Raw genomic sequence first — 18,848 nt, forward strand, 5'->3', positions numbered from 1 at the left:
TTTAGAAAAAATATAAAATACGAAAATCTATTTACAAACTATTCACATACAAGTAATGGATGATAAATTTTAAACATACATACATACATACAAATAACGGTATTAATTAACTATAAACAAAACGCTCATACATACATACATACGTAGTTGAACTAATACAACAACAGAAGTAAATGAAAATTATGTCGAAAGAATATTTGTAACAAATATGTACATATGTATGTAGGTGCAGATGTGCAGTGATGTACAAATTATGTAAATGTATAAATAGGAAAGGATATACAGAGCACGCAAAAATGAGTTTCACTTTAATATTCGATATGAAATTGTAGCAAATAAGGCAACAAAAAGTTTTTAACAAAAAAATAATCACTTGTTGGTATATAATGAAATTTATTAATTTTTTTTTTAATTTTATGATTTATGTGTTTATGTTTAGTTTTCTTTTATGTAAACTGTACCTACATTAAGTATTTAAACTTCAATTACATTCATCACACTTTCATTTTGGAATAAATGTTGCATTTTTTTCTAAAAAAAAAAAATATTGATTTTTGTTAAAAAAATTTGGCCGTTTTTGTTTTAATATTCGACGCATGAGGTAAGTATTAAAGGCTTTAATTTACTTATTTTTGCAAATACGAACGGAGGCTAAAAGTTTTGCATGAAAAATGAAATGCATACAAATTTCTTTGTCTTCGAAATTCTCGTCTACTGCCGCCTTGATTTCTTCTTCGCTCGAAAATTTTCGTCCTCGGAGATTTTTTTCAAATTGGAAAACACGGGCCCAGTTCTGGACCGTATGGTGTGTGGTTGAATTCTTCAAATCCAGTCTCGGCCAGGGTACGTCTTGCAACTCGCGCAGTGTGCACGGGTGCTTTGTCTTGGACTCCTTTGGCCTCTCCGTTTCTCGACAACTACATTACGCACTTTTGCCTAATAGTTTAAGTTCACTGTAGTCTTTTTATGGGGAATGCAATGGAATGGATTTGTGGGTGGCCGGAAAAACCAAAAACAAATTTTCCAAGCACTCAAGCAGTATTGCCCATTGTACTTAAGGCCAAGAAACAGGATTTAGAGGAAAGGGTTATGTAGGTGGGGGTGGGAATTCATTACTCCTCTGCAAACTTACCAGACTCCTTTATGAATTTTAGCAATTTGTTGAGGGAAAGAGAATGTACGTCGTCCATTCTCAGTACATCCGACCCAAAAATGTACCATCTGAGTCTGGCGAAGGCCGGACAGCGGCAGAGGAAATGTTCTGTACTATCCTCGTCCTCCAAACTTCAGGCCTGTCAGGCCTATTCAGGAAACACTTGGTTGTTTTGCAGGTGTCAATAGTACACCAACGGCTTTCATGAGTTTTGCTTATGAGATCCTTGATACACCGGATAGTTCTCGCTATGGTTGGCCCTACAATTGGCTCCGGCCCAATTGGGCGCTCCAGAGCACCGCAGTTCGCCAATTCATCAGCCAGTTCTTTACCTTGAACACCGTGGTGTCCTGGCACCCACACAAGTTCAAGCTCATTCCATCTTGTAACGGAGTTCAGCCTCAACTTACATTCCTGGACTAACTTTGAAGAGGTTCGAGCGGTTTCCAGGGCCTTTAGAGCAGCTTGGCTGTCACTGCAGATCCTGATTTTATGTCTGCGCCACCTTTCGCCAGTTATCCAGTCTGCCACTTTCAGTATTGCAAAGACTTCCGATTGAAATACCGTTGTCATTGCATCCAAAGCGGTAAAGCATCTGAAATTTCCGTCCAGATGCCATCCAGCTCCAGTATCGTTTGAGCCGTCAGTATAGAAAGTTTTCACCGAGCTTCCCAAGAGAGTGTCTGGATCTCTCCATTGTTTCCTTGTACGAAATCTAACGACGTACTTTCTACCAAAGGAGACTCTAGGTATCAGTTTGTCATTTGGTGCCAAAAACAAAGGATATTGCTCTGACAACCTTCTGAACAACTGTGTGCCCAGAGCTCCGATCGTCGTTCTACAGACCAAAAGAGTGCAGTCGATACATCGTTTTCATTGCCTCCTCTTGGATCGCTAAATCCAGAGGCGACAAATTCAACAAAGCATTAAGAGCCGGTCCTGACGTTGACTTTTTAGGGAGACTCGGTATGAACCACTTACGCAAATTTGCAAACGAGAGAAGCAATTGGGGAAGTTTTTTGGTCTCGACTCAAATGGAAAAATGGTTGTAGTGCCAAACACACGCCACAAATTTCCACAGGACAATATTTCTATACGTCTTTTGTATGCTGCGCCTAAAAATAGGATACGCTGTTAAGCTATGCTTTCTATACAACAAAAGACACTATTCAATTTAATCTTGTTCCTGTCTAGCAAAGAACATGTTCTTGAAATAAGACAGGGACGTATCGTCTTAACTAAACTACAGGACCAGGAGGGAATATTCGGCAGCTCTGTATCAGACGTTATGAGTGCAGCTCTGCGCGTAATATCCAACATTTTTTTTTCATCTTTTCAGAATGTAGCAAGGACCACTGTATTGCTATGCTGGATACCTCGACGTAGATAACGAAGCCGCCGACGAATTGGCAAGGGAAGGCTCATCGTCTGTACTTGTGGGGCCGTTTTGTGTACTCAGTTGGTGCCCTTCGGGGCTCATAATCGAAGCGTGTGTAGACACAGATCGCAGTAAGTACTGGACTGAGGTAAGGGCCTTAGAAAGACCGGACTTTTCGGTTATCCTTTTGCTTTGATATAAAGATTGAACAGAGCCAACACGAAGTTGCTTATTGGCTACCTAAGCGGCCATAATCACCTGCGCTCTCACGTGCATCCGATTGGTTTTTCCACAGAGACGGATTGCCGTCTTTGTCCAGCATTAGCCAGACTAAGACTGCAAGACTTCAGTTCTTCCACAGACGATGCCACTAAGGTTGGGTATTCATCTATGAAGAAACATTTAGCTTTTGTAAGGGAGGCTAATAACATCTTGGGCCGTCAGAGTTAGGACCCATCATAGGGATACAAAATATCTCCTAGGTCGCGGTGTCCCTTGTTTCTGTCGGGCCCCAAAAAATTTCCATTACATTACAATGCAGGGGCGTGGATCGGTTTTGAAACGGATTAACGTTTTTTTTTTTACCAAATAATTCACCAAACCGAAATTTTCCATAATTGTTTGCTTCGAACCGAAAACCGAACAACTTCTTAGAGGAGGTTATCAGTTCGTCGGAATATTTTTTTTTTTTTTTTTATGTATGTTTCCGCATAACTTTGGACCACGTCAACCGATTTCGATAATTCTTTTTGCATCGGAAAGGTAGTGTCTCAGAGGTGGTCCCATACTAATCTGGTTAAGATCCGATCAGCGGATCATGAGATATATATATATATATATTCTTTTTTTTTTATGGGATTTGAAGTCGTTTTTTGCTAAAAATTACTTGTTAATAGAAAAATTTTCTCCACTTTGTTTGAATAAAATTGACACAAGAATACCTAGCTATTTATTAATTTTCAAATCGATGAACCGAAGCGAAACTCCGGTTCAGGGACAAAAACAAACCCTTTCTACAAACCAATCCAAAGGTGCGAAAATGGTTCGAATCCTGAAATACATTTGAATAATTTAGGCTTTACCGAAAAGTTAACTACAAGAAATAAGACATTATTTACGTTTATTGTTATAGTATTTTTTGTGTAATTTATTTATTCTTATTAAAAATTATTTTTCAAATTTATTATTGTATTTACGGTAAATAATAAAAATAGTACATTTTGAAAAAAATATGAATTACAAAAAAAAAATTTCGTATAAAAAACTTAAAATTTTTTGCATAAAACTATTTATGATTACTTTTATCGCATGTAAATTTAACTCGCCACAGAAAGCAGCAGATTTAAAACTTCGACTCCAATTAAAACGTAAAAATAAGGACCAGGAAACATACATACATATAATTTTTTTAATAAATATTAAAACTTGAACGCAAATACTAAAAATAAGCATAAAATAAAGTGCAGTCAAAAACTGTAGGAAGCACGAAAATTATTTTTAATTAAATTAAAAACTAAAAAAACTAGCATTTAATTTTCGAGTCCCAACTTGAAAGAAAAACGAAAAAAAAACTTTTTGAAAAGTTAAACGATATGCATTAGATGTTCGAAAAATAGATTCTAATTAAAAAATGCTGCTAATGTGTTCGACTATAAGTTAATTTTTACAACTTCAAAATTTGTGTTTCGAACTACGCTTTTAATGCAGCAAACATTTCGAAGCTTTCGAAGTCGTCTCATCAAGTAATAGAGCTTTTTTTTATAAACATTTTTTCAGTCATACCATTTTGTGCAAATTCATTTTTTTATTTATTTCTTGCTCTTCTTTTAGGACGGATTTTATATTAAACTATTTGATTATTTGAGTTAGTCAAACAAACATAGTACATACATACATACATACATACATTGCTAGTGTAGTGAATGTCATTTCGAGTTGGCAACTATAACCTACAAATATAATTAAAATTAATTCAGTTAAGTCTTTATGTGATTTGGGAACAGCTTTACCGTTTGCTGTGTGTTTACAAAACAAGGCACTATATAAGTAACGGCACCCTGGCTGGGAGTATGCAAAAATTATACTAATTTTCAGTTTTTTTTAAATATTCGAGTTATACAGTTTTATATTCGAACAGCTTAAATGTAATTTTTCTAAATTTTAGAAACGTACTTTTAATACTACATAAATTTTGAATATTTACAATTTTACTCTATCGAGCATACGAATCTAGGGTTTTAAAATTTAAGAAAATTTATTCTGGCTGAACCTTAAGCTTTCCAAATATCTATTCCGTATAAGCAACTTAACTTAAACTCGGCAATAAATCATTTTCCAAAATATATTTCATCTCAGCTTGCCATCTTATTTGCGAAAAATTGCGCTCAATCAAAGAACGTAGATAATAAGAAGGGACAGCTCGTTATAATTGTAGCGAGAGGGAGAACAGGGGCTTGCTTAGTCTTTTCCTCCAATCAAAAAATTTACCATGGCAAAATAGAAGGTACGCCCCTGTTGCTCATTTTCGCTACAATACGAGTTGTCCCTTCTTAATATCTACGTTCTTTGGCTCAATCCACCAATTGAGTTCCCTAATGCTAAATTCCCTTATTTGAAATCTTCTAAAAATGCCTATGAAGTATTTTACCACTTCCTAAAACTATGTCTCTCTTTCTACGTTGCCTATTTTTAACCTAACCTATTATACTAAGTGTTAATATTAATTATTCGAAGGCTCTGTAACCCCTTTTCCCGCTTACCCCTTATCATCTTTCTTCCCCTTTATTTCACCCTCCCCCTTACCACATCTCACTCACACCTCAATACTGTTCAAACTGCCCGAGGACATGTTGTCGTTGTGACTGCCCAGCCGCCCGCGCTTCATCATGGCGCGCGCCGGCATCGGTGAACGCTGCACCCGCGGACTGCCCGGCACGATGGGTATGCCCACGCCACCATTGTTGTTATTGGCGCTGCCAGAGGTACGTCGCGTGCGGCGCAACGATGGTATGCGCGTCGGCAGGCCATCGATATTCATGGCGGCATCGTGCGGTGATTGCTGCGTCACATTCGCTGGCATCGCGGTTGCTGTGTAGTGCAGATTGCGCGCGCTGCGTTCCAGCGTGCGACGCTGCTGCTCCAATGACGGCGTCAGCGGCGATTGCGACTGCGCGTGTTGCTGCTGATGCTGCTGGTAGAGATGATGTGCATTATGGTGGTTGCTGTGGTTATTGTTCTGATGTGGCGGCACCGGCGGCGGATGTTGGCCAGCGCTCACATGATGATGATGCGGCAAATAATCGCCACGCTTGTGCATCAGCGTTGGCGTGCCCGGAGGCGGCGGGTGGTATGACTGCGCGTGGTGCAGACCTTGATGTGAGCCCAGGTGTGCCTGTGAATTATGCAAAGAATGAAATGATGAGGCTGAGGATGAATGAGACGAATTCGATTTTGTATGCAAATGCATTGCGTTCGTGTTGTTGTTGTAGAATGCGTTTGGCGTGCCAGCTACGGCTGGTGCTGATGCTGTTGCTGTGGTCGCTGTTGTAGCGGCGCTTACTTGTGCTTTATTTTGTGTCATTTTCGGTGGGGTTGTATGCGGCTGCTGTTGGTGCTGTTGTTGTCCGTGAGGCTTGTAGTTGGGCAACGGCGGTAGTGGCTTGGAGAGTGGCGAGCTCGGATCGATGGCATTGGAAATTCCCTCACTGGCCTCCAGCGTTTCACAGGAGGAGGAAGAGCGTGGCGGTGGTATGTGCGAATCAACATCGTCGGCGACATGGCAGGCGGCGGCGGCGGCGGCGGCGGCGGCTGGTTGCTTATGGAGACTATGGCTGCTGTTGGTATGTGGGTGGGCTGTGTTCAAATTACTGGCACTGGCTGAGTGGTTGGAGCTGCCCGAGTTGCTGCTGTTTGTGTTGGTGGCGTTGCTGTTGCTGTTGCCAGTGGGTAGGAAGCGCAGCTCCATCACGTTGCGATTCTAGAACAGTTCACGCTGATATTTCTAAGCTAGTAGCAGCAAATATGCCTTAGAGTCGCACTAGTAATACTTATATAAATACAAATGTGTGTGTGTGTAGCTGGCTAAGCGTTTAAGTTGTACGAGAAGCAGACAGAAGGTGTTTTGAAGTTGGAAGTATGAAAGAAAAGAAGAAGGGAAGCTGGCGAGTTTGTGTGTGCGTATGTGCAAATAATTTACAGGCTGTGTCCAAAGGAAGTAGGCTCAAAAAGCTGGTGGCAGCCGATGCTTAGCAAAATCGATTAGTAGGCAGGAAGGTTGTCAGCACAACATACAAAACTTTAATAAATAATAAAGATTGGACAGTTCAAAATTCTCGGGTCACCGACTTTCGTAAGTGGCTGCTAAATAATAACTTCTAAAGCTGCATTTCTAGAAAAAGTACGGACACGTTTACAAGAGAATTATGAATCGCCCTAATAATATTCATATATGTACATATGTATATATATTTACATAACTAACTAAAATATAGTAGTAGATTTTAGTCAATAATTTAACAATATTTAATTTTAAAAATGTATGAACGTCCGGAGGAAATCTAAATAACTAAGGATCTGCCTAATTAAAAAAAAAAAAATCACTATAAATTGGATTTTTCCATGAAAGCTCAAATTCCGTTTAAAATCAAAAATTTATCCTCCTTATTAAAACGCTTACGGTTAGGCACATCGACTTTATTTAATTCTATTTGGAAACCGTCCAGAGCACCGCTATTCTTAGAGAGAAAACCCTCTCCAAAAGCAGGCAGGGCGTTCGCCTCATAGTTCTCGCGGCACAATCCAACTTTTGTTGAGCCTTGGACGCCTCATAAGAAAAAATTGAAAAGAACATTTGGCATTGGTGAACCTTTGTTTTGGCCAAAAGTGTCGGTAACCTTTAGTTGTAGAATTATTTGATGTGGAACAACTTTGAATAACAAACAATATAAAAGCGTCAGTACTTCTAGAACTGTCCCCATTGTCGCCTTCCGTCGCTTCTGTCGGTCACTTAGTTGTTTATACTAAATATATACAGAAATATATACATACAACTTAGAATAACTTTACATAAACAAAGGCAGTCTTCTTAAACGCATTAATGCAAAGCATCAGTCTTTTTTATTTATTAACTATCAAATTTGCGCAACTTTACTAAAAATTGGCATTTCTTTATGGTTACGCTTATGAGATATTTCTATATGTCATGAATTAGGAATAAAAGCGTTCGATACTTTGCATTAATGCGTTTAAGACGGCAGCCAATATATAAATAAATATGTACAAATAGCCAAAGATATATTACAAAAGATCTTAAATGCCAAAAAACATTTTGCGCAGTTTTTTTTTTGTTCAATTTTCTCATTTGCAGAAGAGTTGCTGGAAAAATTAAATAGCCGAGATATATACTATTTGAGTATTTAAGTAGTAGTTACATAGTCGAGGCACCAACAGCTGTTGAAAGACATACATACAACCCCACTAGAAAAGAATAGAAAGTAAAAGAAGCAAAAATTTTGTCCAAAGAATTTCGTAAAAATTTCCAAATATATCATACACGAAATTGGAATGCATTTTTATACAAATCGAAAACTCGAATACCTAATAAAGCGGCAAAAACTATTGTAAAAGTATAGGAGTCGTAGATAAAAGTGCGACTTTTTAACGGAGACGCGCCGCAGAGACTGCGCGGCTTTATATATATACAATCGGTTGGCTGCCTGCTACATACCTTGTCGGCTTCCTGCGCCAGCGGATTTGGTGTAATGTTCATGCGCGGTATGACGCCGTTCAGGCGATGGCCGGATTTATGATGTGCCGCCACACCCAGCACTGAGGGCGTCACGAAGTCGGCCTGTATGTGGTCCAGCTGCGGTTTGTCTTCATCTGAAAAGGAAGTAAAACGAAAACTATTTGTACGCTCCATCAACTGCGGTGGCGCTCTACTCACCCTCCGGTTGCGCGGGCCTACGGCGCTTCATGCAGAGGAATGCGGCTACGATGGCGACTATTAGGAGGATGCCGAAGCCAGCAATACCCGCCACTACCGGATATTTAGAATTCTTCGTCTCCTTGACTTTTGGCGGTGGTATGGGCGCTAGCGTTGAGGGCGCGTCGGTATTGGCTGGTTCTGCGGAAAAGAAAGGCGTTAAAATTGGTTATATGGGTGCCATAGGAAGCTCATGCTACTCACTCTTGGTTTTGCCCTGCAGTATGGCGCTGAACTCGGATGCCGCCAGCGCATTAAAGGACTGCAGTTTGAATTCATATGCCGTACCCGGTTCCAGCATGTCGATCTTAAACTTGCGCGTGTGCTGCCCATCCACCGTCGCTTTGAGGTACTCACCTGCCGAGGAGGCGAGTCGGTAGTACGCGTAGTAGCCGTCGGGTACGTTCATGGGATTCGCAGGCAGCGTCCAATGCAGCATCACCGCGGTCTCGGAGAGTGGCTCCACACGCGCCAGCTCTGGTGCGGGCAACGTGGCCTTTGTTGGCCCGAGGGTTTCACTGCTCTGCAGGAAGAACTTCGCTGAGGTGTTGCCTTCCTTGTTGTCATTGTTCGAGTAGACGGCGATTATGCGAAAGCGGTAGAAGCGATCCGGCTTCAAGCCCGCCACCGATGAAGTGAAGTTCTTCACGCCTTCGAAACCGCGGTCCCGCTTGCCATAGGGGATGTCTTCGTTGGTGGTCTGCCAGTTTTCGCGCGGTATTTGGCGGCTCGGATCGCCGAGCATACGGTACTGTACCTTAAAGAATTGTATGGGTAGACCCTCGTTCTTCGGCACGTACCACCGTAGCATCACCGAGTCGTCGGCCAGGCGCGTGACGTTCGGGCGCGAAGGCGGAATCATGTTGGCTGAAAAAGTGGTTTAAAAAGAATTTATTAATAAAAAAAGCTATCGATTGCATATCGATAAAAGCAAGCGTTTCCAAAAGTGAAACACATACATATGTACATACCAATTAAAAATAAAAATTATAAAACTATTTTGAAATTGTCTAGAAGTGTCGTTTCTAAATTCTCAGTTTCCACCTCTCACTGTCCGCACCAATGGCTCCTAAGGGCAAAAAGTCGAAGAAGATACGGGAGATCGACTGGGCGGCGGACGCGAACTTCGACAAAAATCGTTGTATGATCTACATCGAGCACACGCACGAGTGCCCGATATTCCAGACCAAGGCCGAGGAGTTCGCCACGTATGTGAGAGTGCAGGTGCCCAATCGCATCATACAACTGGTACGCAATCAAAACGGCAAAGTTTTGCCGAGGGAGGGCGCCTTCGAGATCGGCTTTTCGCAGAATGCGCGCACCTCAGTCCACAAACTCTGGTCGGGTATCGATAAGGGACCACCCAGGCGCGATAAATTCCCGCCCAGCTATGAGCCGCTGATGCAAGAAATACGAAATATACTAAAGAAATTCTATCCAGAAGCACCGGAAACGAATCTATTAGAAGACATGGACGACGACGGTGGAGAGGTGCATGAGGACTGAGCTGCTACAGTGGAGAAAAAAAGAAGGGAACCTATTTTGGTAACTGATGGAACAGAAAAAAGTGCCTTTTGAGAACCCAATTCAAACAAATTTTAGCAGAAAATTGTGCAAAAATTATGAAAAGTAGAAAATAGAATTGTAGTTCAAATTTATACAAAGTTTAATTTTACCAGCACAAAAAAGCACACACGACCCAGATTAATATCTGGCCAAGGACTCTCACTCCAGCAACACTCCCCAAAAGCTCTTTGGGCGAATTTTTATGCTGTTACAACAACAACAACAAAAATCTATAACTCCTAAATTTCGAGTAAATTACGAAAAACCGAAAACAAATTAAAAAAAAATCGCAATTTACTCGAAATTTTGGAGGTGTACGAGTCAAACGGACCTCAGATTCATATTCAGCGGGTCGAAATACATGTCGGTAGGATGTCTGGTTAACTGATTTAACGTCGCTTTTCGAGAAGACGGCAATAGCTCTAAAACTATTAAGTTCTCTGACTCGACGACTGAAGAAGTTTGTGAGCTCTGTGCCAAGTCATTAGCCACAAGACAGTTTGGGCGTCAATGTACTTTACTAGCACTAATCGACACTAGGAAATATGAAAACCACAAAATTTTACCTACAGATGGCGCCATAAGCGAGTAGCGTTGCCACTACACGTTGTCTAAAAATACTTTCTAAATTAGCACCCATTTCAGATAGGGTTATGAAACACGAACAAATAAATAAATCTCCTTCAATTTTTGAGTCTTTTTCCAAATAGTGATTAATTTAAAATTAAACGTCCAAGGATTTACATTTCTTGGTCAGACAATATCGGAAGAGACGTATTCTTCCTTCATCTCGCCATTAACGATTAAAAAAGCAAATGGTCAGAATTACATTTTTCCGCAATACTTTGTTACTTGTGCTCGAACCATTTCTCCGTAAGAAAAGAGAAACGAATGTGCGTAAGCCTATAAACTCACTCACCTACACACTCATTAATCATCACTACCTTTTCCACATCCACACAGCACACACAATTTTACAACTACTAACTTAAAAATCCCCATTAAATCTCTTACGCAAAAGTGTCACTCTGGCAGCACTGCAGCTGCCAAAAACCAACTCAAAACATGGCCGACCGCCGTTCACTCGCCACTCGTCACTCGCACTCGTTTTCTGTAGCTCGTTGTGAGTGGATTTGCGAAGAGTGTGGCAGCGCTTGTTTCACATAAAATTTTCTCTATTTGCTGTTTGTGAAAAATAAAATCTACTCGAAAAGTGTAAAAATCTTTGCCAATCTTATTGCAAAGTTAATTAAAAGTAAAGCGCGTTGGTAATTTATTAGAAATCGCAGCTCAGTGCAAAAGTGCTCAGGGCAGCGCAGCTTTCCATTCAAGTGCGTTTGTTCACAGCAGCAACAACAATAACAACCATAGTGGAGTGCAGTTGAAAAATGTTAAATTGAGAACAATTTCCAATATTCATATGTAGCTATTTAGTGGAGCGAAAAGCGATTCGCCTTTTTAAGCGCCAACAAAACCGCTTGAGCTGACGCTGTTTGCGAGTGGAGCTGCATGCAGGCAGGGTAACTACGACAGCTTCACCCACACGTACATAGGTGGCACAAGTCGTTGTCGCCGAGGTAGCAGCGCTTGTCCATAGGCTTCTTCATTGCTCGTTTGTAAGTTTTTGCCGTCAACATAGCCAGAAAATCGCGTCAAATGTCCACTGGCGTGGCCGGCGGCGGTGATGGCACCGTGACTGTGGTCACCACCACGGGCACTGGTGCGGAGGAGCATAACGTCGCCAACACGTCCACGGGCAGTGCGGGTGCCAGCGGGGCCGGTAACAAGACTGGCCAACTGACGCTGACACCGCGATTCACGCAAGAAGAGAAGGAGATACTCTACAGCCTATTCCATGAGCACGAGGAGGTCATCGATATCAAGTTCAGGAAGAAGCAGCGCTCCAAGTATTCAGTACGCGATGCCTGGGAAAATATTGTACGCGAATTCAATTCACATCCGGGTGTGAGCGCTGTGCGAAACCTGAAGCAGATTCAGAAGTTCTGGCTGAATGCGAGGTAAGTGAACCGCAGGGGCGTGCCTGGTAATAAGAGGTATCGTGGTGGAGCTTTGCTGTTTCTATGGCTTCACAGGCGATTGGTGCATTTGCTGACCTGCGTGTGGTTGCTCCAATTTCTGCACCTGTTACGCGCGTATGGGGGCCACTCAACACAGTCGACGGTGAAATGCACTGATCGCATCAAATACATACATATGTATTAGTATTGTGTGTACGAATATGTGTTTTTGTGAATGTTTTAGCTAAAGCATGTGTCGTTAAGCAGCTCATTGAAAGCCGCATTCCAACTCATAACAAATAAATATGTGCTGCTCTAATGCGCCTCATGGACTCAAAGCCCCATCAAAAACACAAAAACGCCTCAAAATAGCAGCAAGTCGAGCGAAAAGTCGTTCACAGAACCGAGCCAAATGCACAAGTGCAAAACAAGAACAACAACTCGACACTTGGACGAGTATCGCGATGGTATGTATATACATACTTACATAAATATCTGAGCGTTGCGCTTCACTCCGCAAGGCAATGGGATTTACTCATGCCCTCATTCATCGTCAGCATTCACATACTCGTCTTTCGAGTGCAATTAAAAATGGCGGCAAACGAACTGCGACGAGAATATCTCAACGCAAGCAAATTGCATCTCAAATATACAAAATATACTCACAGTATATATCAAAAACGCTGAATATTTTCGATTTCCGCAAATGTGAGCCTCCACCTTACCTGCTTATCAACGTTTAAAAAAATATATATTAAACACTTTCTGGCTATGTACAAAATCGATGAATGAACAAAACGCGCTCGGCTTGAGTGCTACGCCGAGTACAGTTCCGAGTGTGCGACAGTAGCGGCATTCCACTCGCTAGCAGGTCTCGCATTTCCTTCTTCTTGAGCAGCAATTATATGAGGTTTATGTTTGTACATATGCAGGAATGTGTGTGTGTGTGTGTGTGTGGTCAGCTGGTGTGAGTTGCCATTTAAATCATAATTGCCTTTTCCTCAGTGCCTAATAATCTCCTTTTCTCCGAACATTCCCCAGACTACGCAAGCAGTATCCATTTCGTCCCAATGGTCAGAAGGAGGCAAACAATACACAAACTAGCATCGAAACAAATGAACAATCGGAGGTAGTAAACCACCCAATAAAAGATGAACCCGATTTCCAGCTCACCAACGCAGAGCAAGAAGACCCCGGTTCCCAGAATGAGACATTCGAAGAGATCGATATGGATACCAGCGATGGACAGCTGGAGCAGGAGCATATCGATCCATTGCATCAACAGCAGCAACAACAACAACAACAACAGCAGCACCAACACCAACACCACCAAGTGTTGCAACATCACGTACAACAGCAGCAGCAAAATATACAGACGCAACAGATTTCAGTGGATCAAATCAGCGCTGAGAAGCTGACGCTTAACGACTTGCTACAATTCAAAACTACACGCCCTCGCGAGGACATCATTTTGCAAATAAAACATCCAACCGATTCAACCAGTGAGTACTAACCATGATACGCATTGCATGCACATCTTTTATCTAATTGCCCAACTCTACTTCCATTTATAGCTGCCCACATCACAATCCCATCGCCAACGCGTATCACCATACCCAGCCAGCACCAGACGCAGCAGCACACCATTACCGCTATGCCTGCGGCCGCTTACAATCAACAGATCATCAGCGAGATCAAGCCCCAGCAAATCACGCTGGCCCAGTACCAAGCGCAGCAGTTGCAGCAACAGCAGCTTGCTCAACATCAGCTGGCCGTTGCGGCGCAACAGCATCAGCAGCAACAACAACAACAACAACAGCAGCACCACCAAGTGAAAATGCAGCTGCAATCGCCAGCCACCGCACAGTTTGCCACTGCAACGCCCACATTCACTTGCACCACGCTGCACGCGCTGCCTGTTGCCACAGCGCCCGCGCCAGCGCCAGTCGTGCCCACTGTGACGGTAAGCAATGCAGCAGCGGCTTCAGCTCCGCAGGGAAATACAACAATATCGGTGGAGTCGTTCGAAGAGAAGGTGCAATATTTTCGTTTAAAGGAGGCTGAGCTGCGTTTCAAGGAGGTGCAAGTGTCATTGGAGAAGAAAAAAATGGAATTAAATCGGGCCCAGGAGGAGCTGAAGCATTTGCGCGAGGTGCATCGTCTACAGGTGGAGGAGCTGAAGATGAAAATACGCATCTTGCAGGAGGAGGAAAAAATATTGCGTAAGAGCCCAAGCGCGGTATAGGAGCAGAGAGACGTCATCAGCAGTTGGATGCAAAGTCGGAGGAGTGTAAAGGGAGAGAGAGTGGGATATACATATTTGCGTATTTCATAAATTAATTCTAAGCTTTTTGATTCTAGTACATAATATCATATTAAATTTTTATATACAAATATTAGTTTTGTAATTGTACTACTAATGATAACGGCGAATGCGGAAGAGCATTTTAAATTGTTACTTTTTGGTATACACGTTTGTATACATATACATAAGTATGTATGTATGAAATAAGTCTATGGAATTTTAGTTATGCTAAACAGAAGAGCGTATTTTAGAGTCAAATGTAAACTAGTGTAAGATGTCGCCGCGACGAAAACAATCCGAATTGTACATGGATATCTATCTCGAATTAATTTGAAGCTAATAAAACTGAAATCTGGTACTGAACCGCATGGAAATGGTAAAATGTAATGATTAATTGCAAGCAAATTTTAGGAAATACTCCCAAAGAGAAGAGAGAACACGAAATTAATTTATAAACACTTGTGAAAATTTTAAAAATATTAGCTAATCTTTGAAACTAAAAGTCTTAGAAAATTTGAATATGTAAAGCACTGGTTAATATACTCACGCATTTTCATATGCTTCCGCTTGCCCTTATTCTTGTTGCCTGTATGCTCGTAAGACGTCCGAATTGGCACATTGCCCAGTGGAGCTGAACCCTCGCCTTGTATTTGTTTCGGATTTACTTGCAGCAGACTTCCCTCGCTTGCCTGAGCGAACAAAAACTATTAACAAATTTCTCCCAAAAATTTTTCCGTCGCCAAACTCACCTCGCCCACTTCATTTTTCGAGAAGCACTGCACGATGCCCGCGTGCCGCTTTTGCACATGTCGTATGACCAATCTGCGGTCTTCGTGGAACGTTTCGTTGTCCAACGAAGTGTCTTCGCCGTTGATCAGCCAATAAATCTGAGGGAACGGATTGCCTGCCGCCGAACACTCTAGCTCCAGCTGTTCGCCTTCGTTTGTGAGCGTCGTTGCTGGGCCGCGCAAGATTTGCGGTGCCTCCAAAACAATAAATTTTATTATCTGCACCAGCGCAGGTGCAATACCATTGTCCAGCCGGCATACATAGGAGCCCTGATCCTCAGGCAGCACATCGGAGATCTGTAGACCGTAAGGCAGCACCTTTGTGCGGTTATTGTAGATGTTGATTACATTAGGGCTGCTCCAAACTGCTTCCGGCGAAGGTGATCCCACACCTGGACATTCTAAAACCGCTGTTTCTCCAGGACGCGCGGTCACCTGCGCCGGCGGTGGATTGAGAAAGTATGGCGGCGTGCGATCGGTGTAGTCGACTCGCAAATCGATGCGTTGCGGCAGCCTCACTTCGACACCTGTGATGGCGTTCATCGCGGAGCAGGTATAATTACCGGAATCCTTCGAGGACACGGAGTTAAGTATAAGGGCGCCGTTTGCTGACGGGAGCACCTCGGTCTGCGGCACTTTCTCGCCGTTGCGAAAAAAGCTCCACACAGCGGGCGGATTCGAGCTGACTGTGCCGCAGCGTATTAGTATGCAGTTCTTAGGCGCGACGCTCCAGCGTATGGCATTGCGACTGTAGCCGTTGGAGTTATCGATGCTGATGGAGACGAGTGTCAAGCGCGCAGGCGTCGAAGCGATGGCGGCTGAACCGAACCAGGCAACGCACTGATAGTCGCCCAAAGTTTCGGGTGAGACGAAAACACGCAGACGTGACGTGAGATCATCATTGGTGATATTGTGACCATCCTGCGGGTGACAGTAAAGAAAATGATAGATATGTACATACGTGAAGTGGTACCCACAGCATACGCAGAAAAGAGGCGTGATGAATTACTCACCTCAGCGCGTAAATAACTGTAGTTCATGGCATCTGTTGCGCGAGTGCTTGTGTGACGGAAGCGCCACTCCAAACGCTCCCAAAGCAAATTCAATTCACACTCGAAAACAACCTCATCGCCCTTTGGCGCCACCGCGGATTCGGGTGAGCGCACGATGTGAACACCCAGCGAGGGCTGTGACGCCGACGTAAGCACAAGCTGATGGCAGAGTATTTGCAGCTGCCAGAACCACAGTGCTGCTGATGATAAAGAGACATGTCGCAACATGACGGTGCAGCTCCTTTTTTCTCAAAATGAGGCAATATGCCCTTTATGATGACTGTAATGATATGAAGAAAAATAAAAGCGGTTTGGTCATTGAATGGAGCATAAATAAGTTGGAGAATGAATTAATAGAGGAAATGCCTTATAAATAATTAAAAACACTGCTCCAATGAGTGACAAAAAACGCGGAACCAGATTGCTGTGCAAAGCAAGGATGATTGCAGCTTGAAGCTGCATCAACGTACTGCGGCACGTTATACATTTTTTAAAACACACCTGGACAGCTTTTGCAACAAACGCATAAATCAAAGTCGTTTGCAACATGCCAGTCTGCATGTTAGCCACTTAGTTACCACAGTTACAGTCACATCGTTCAACTTGCTGCGGCTGACACACCATTGATTTCGCAGTCCAAATCGAATGGGGCTGGACAAATGATGATTAAAGTCTGTGGCGGTCATTCGCATTGCGATATTTATCAGCCTCTACAACTGCATTCCAATCGAGGTTGGAGAAGTAACCAACACAATAATGTTTATAAGTATACGCTGGCCCTGCAACCAAAAGCTTAGGCAGATAGCTACTCAGGTTGCAGCAGGCACTAAGTTAAATTTAGATTGCATGCGCACACAGCAGGCAGCTTGCAGGAATTATTGGCCAGTCAAACGCGGACGACTGCTCGACAGTCCATGCGGGAATTTATGCGGCGAATGTTGCCGAGAAATTATGACACTATACCTTGGTGGAGCACTGGTTGTCCGTTTGTAGAGTTGAAGGACAGTGAATGGAGTCTAGTGGTGTCCTTGCAATGCATTTGATTTAGCCAATCACTGACTACACAGAAAGGGCACTCCCGCCGTGTTAGAGTTTTCACGAAATCTTTCCGGATTTTGTAGACCTTTGAACGAAATGAACGCAGGAAAACCATTTTTTAATACATTTGCACTGTTAAAGTTTATATTAAATATTACGATATCTTGTATGACCGCCAATATTTTGTTACGATATTAAAACTGTCAAGTCGTTTAGAGCCAGTGTTGCCGTACGGTACAATAATTTATGAAAACTTCCAACGAAGATTTGAGCTAGTTAACGAAGTAGGTTTTGATCACTGAAAAGCTTAATATACTTAAGATTTCCTGTATTATCCTTAGTAAATAGTTAACAGCCCAATTGATGCGCTAAACCATAAATTACGACCTTTTATGTATATCGTAATTATTTGACCACCTGGCAACGCCAACTTCGACAGTTCGAAATTGGTCCAATTGGCGAGCGGGTGTGCGCGCTTTGTAAAATTAATTAAATGTGAGTTTTCTAGTGAATTTAATAGTTTAAAAAGGTGTGTGAAGTGATATATAGGTGTTCGAGTGTAATAATTATATGAAATTATAATCGATGTTGCGTGTTTTAATGGCAAAGAAAGGTTGTGCAAATATCGAGAATCGCGTGGAAGCTGCTGGCTTGGGTAAGTGAAAATTCGAGTTTCGTATAAGCTAGCGCCATCTTGTGCAAATACAACAAAAAAAAACTTCCTATAGGCAGTTCATTGTTCCGTTTCCTTAAGCTGTATCCAATAATTTGTTTCCGATACATACATTTAACTTCCGAGTGACTCCTTTTCCGTTTCTAGAATCTTCCGAATAAACTTTAAGCAGGAACTTTTCCGTGAAAATGCAATTGTACAATGTTTATACATCCTCTTGCGTATATGCTAAATAATCGCATTTCGTCTTGGTCCCAGCACTTCAATAATGGCCATAACTTGCTTGCGACCAAAAAAAAAAAACAGTTATTGGTAGGGGCGAAAACGAGTATTGCTTTAGCCACAACTCCGTCGTGGCTTCAAAATTAAATGCGGCAGCTGGGTTTATTGTCGCTTACACCAGCACTTCAACATATCAACGCCCGCAGGGATGCATGCGCAACGAGATACGCATCGCACTAGCAAGGTAAAGCGACTGTATCGCATCGCAGATGATCGGATTGAATCGCAGCGATTGTAGTTGAGTGCTGGGCAATTGTATGCAGATCAGACAAAGCACTGCGCAGCGCATAAACGTTTTTATAGCGCTAGCATACTACTGTATGTATGTATGTATTCACGTTGAAGAAAATAAGTAAGGAGGCAGTCATGTTGCGGCAGCAGAGCTCCCTTCAATGCGCGCTCCACTTTATTGCGTTGCGCGCTCCACATCGTACATTTTGATGATGTCAAGTTGGCAATTTAGCTCGCCTATCTGTCGGTGGTGCCGACCGAGGCAGGTAGCGCAGACACAGTGCGCGCACATACACACACAAGCGTGCCCAGCACCTTTGTGTGCCGCCATTAAATCCGGCCAAATGGCGGCTAGTGCGGCGAACGCGGTGATGGCGAAGC

General features: G+C 42.6%; 3 protein-coding genes across 8 annotated transcripts in view; 2 read left to right on the forward strand and 1 right to left on the reverse strand.

Annotated features, from left to right (window-relative positions):
- Window positions 1-4,094: 4,094 nt before the first annotated feature.
- LOC118748450 (interference hedgehog) overlaps window positions 4,095-18,848 on the reverse strand; it is a 99,526-nt gene continuing 84,772 nt past the window's right edge. For 4 of the 6 annotated variants that reach the window (XM_036482895.1, XM_036482892.1, XM_036482897.1 and 1 more), the window contains 7 exons: window positions 16,205-16,523; window positions 15,153-16,112; window positions 14,951-15,092; window positions 8,719-9,381; window positions 8,476-8,655; window positions 8,257-8,411; window positions 5,344-6,507 (listed from right to left, as the gene is read on the reverse strand). In XM_036482895.1, coding sequence (XP_036338788.1) covers window positions 5,344-6,507; window positions 8,257-8,411; window positions 8,476-8,655; window positions 8,719-9,381; window positions 14,951-15,092; window positions 15,153-16,112; window positions 16,205-16,471 — 3,531 coding nt within the window. In that variant the 5' untranslated portion in view covers window positions 16,472-16,523. Of the gene's footprint in view, window positions 6,508-8,256; window positions 8,412-8,475; window positions 8,656-8,718; window positions 9,382-14,950; window positions 15,093-15,152; window positions 16,113-16,204; window positions 16,524-18,848 lie in introns of all 6 variants that reach the window. The other 2 variants (XM_036482898.1, XM_036482893.1) reach the window with 2 other exon arrangements.
- Window positions 9,462-10,289, forward strand: LOC118748452 (selenoprotein BthD). The gene has a single exon (XM_036482900.1). It carries the CDS (start codon window positions 9,577-9,579, stop codon window positions 10,018-10,020), a length of 444 nt encoding a protein of 147 aa, XP_036338793.1. The 5' UTR covers window positions 9,462-9,576; the 3' UTR covers window positions 10,021-10,289.
- On the forward strand, window positions 11,174-14,777 carry LOC118748451 (regulatory protein zeste). The gene is made up of 3 exons (XM_036482899.1): window positions 11,174-12,098; window positions 13,140-13,600; window positions 13,673-14,777. Exons 1-3 carry the CDS (start codon window positions 11,737-11,739, stop codon window positions 14,341-14,343), a joined length of 1,494 nt encoding a protein of 497 aa, XP_036338792.1. The 5' UTR covers window positions 11,174-11,736; the 3' UTR covers window positions 14,344-14,777.

The sequence above is a fragment of the Rhagoletis pomonella genome, unplaced genomic scaffold, assembly GCF_013731165.1.
Source record: "Rhagoletis pomonella isolate Grant_MI unplaced genomic scaffold, Rhpom_1.0 Rhpom_scaffold_00013, whole genome shotgun sequence".
Taxonomy (NCBI): domain Eukaryota; kingdom Metazoa; phylum Arthropoda; class Insecta; order Diptera; family Tephritidae; genus Rhagoletis; species Rhagoletis pomonella.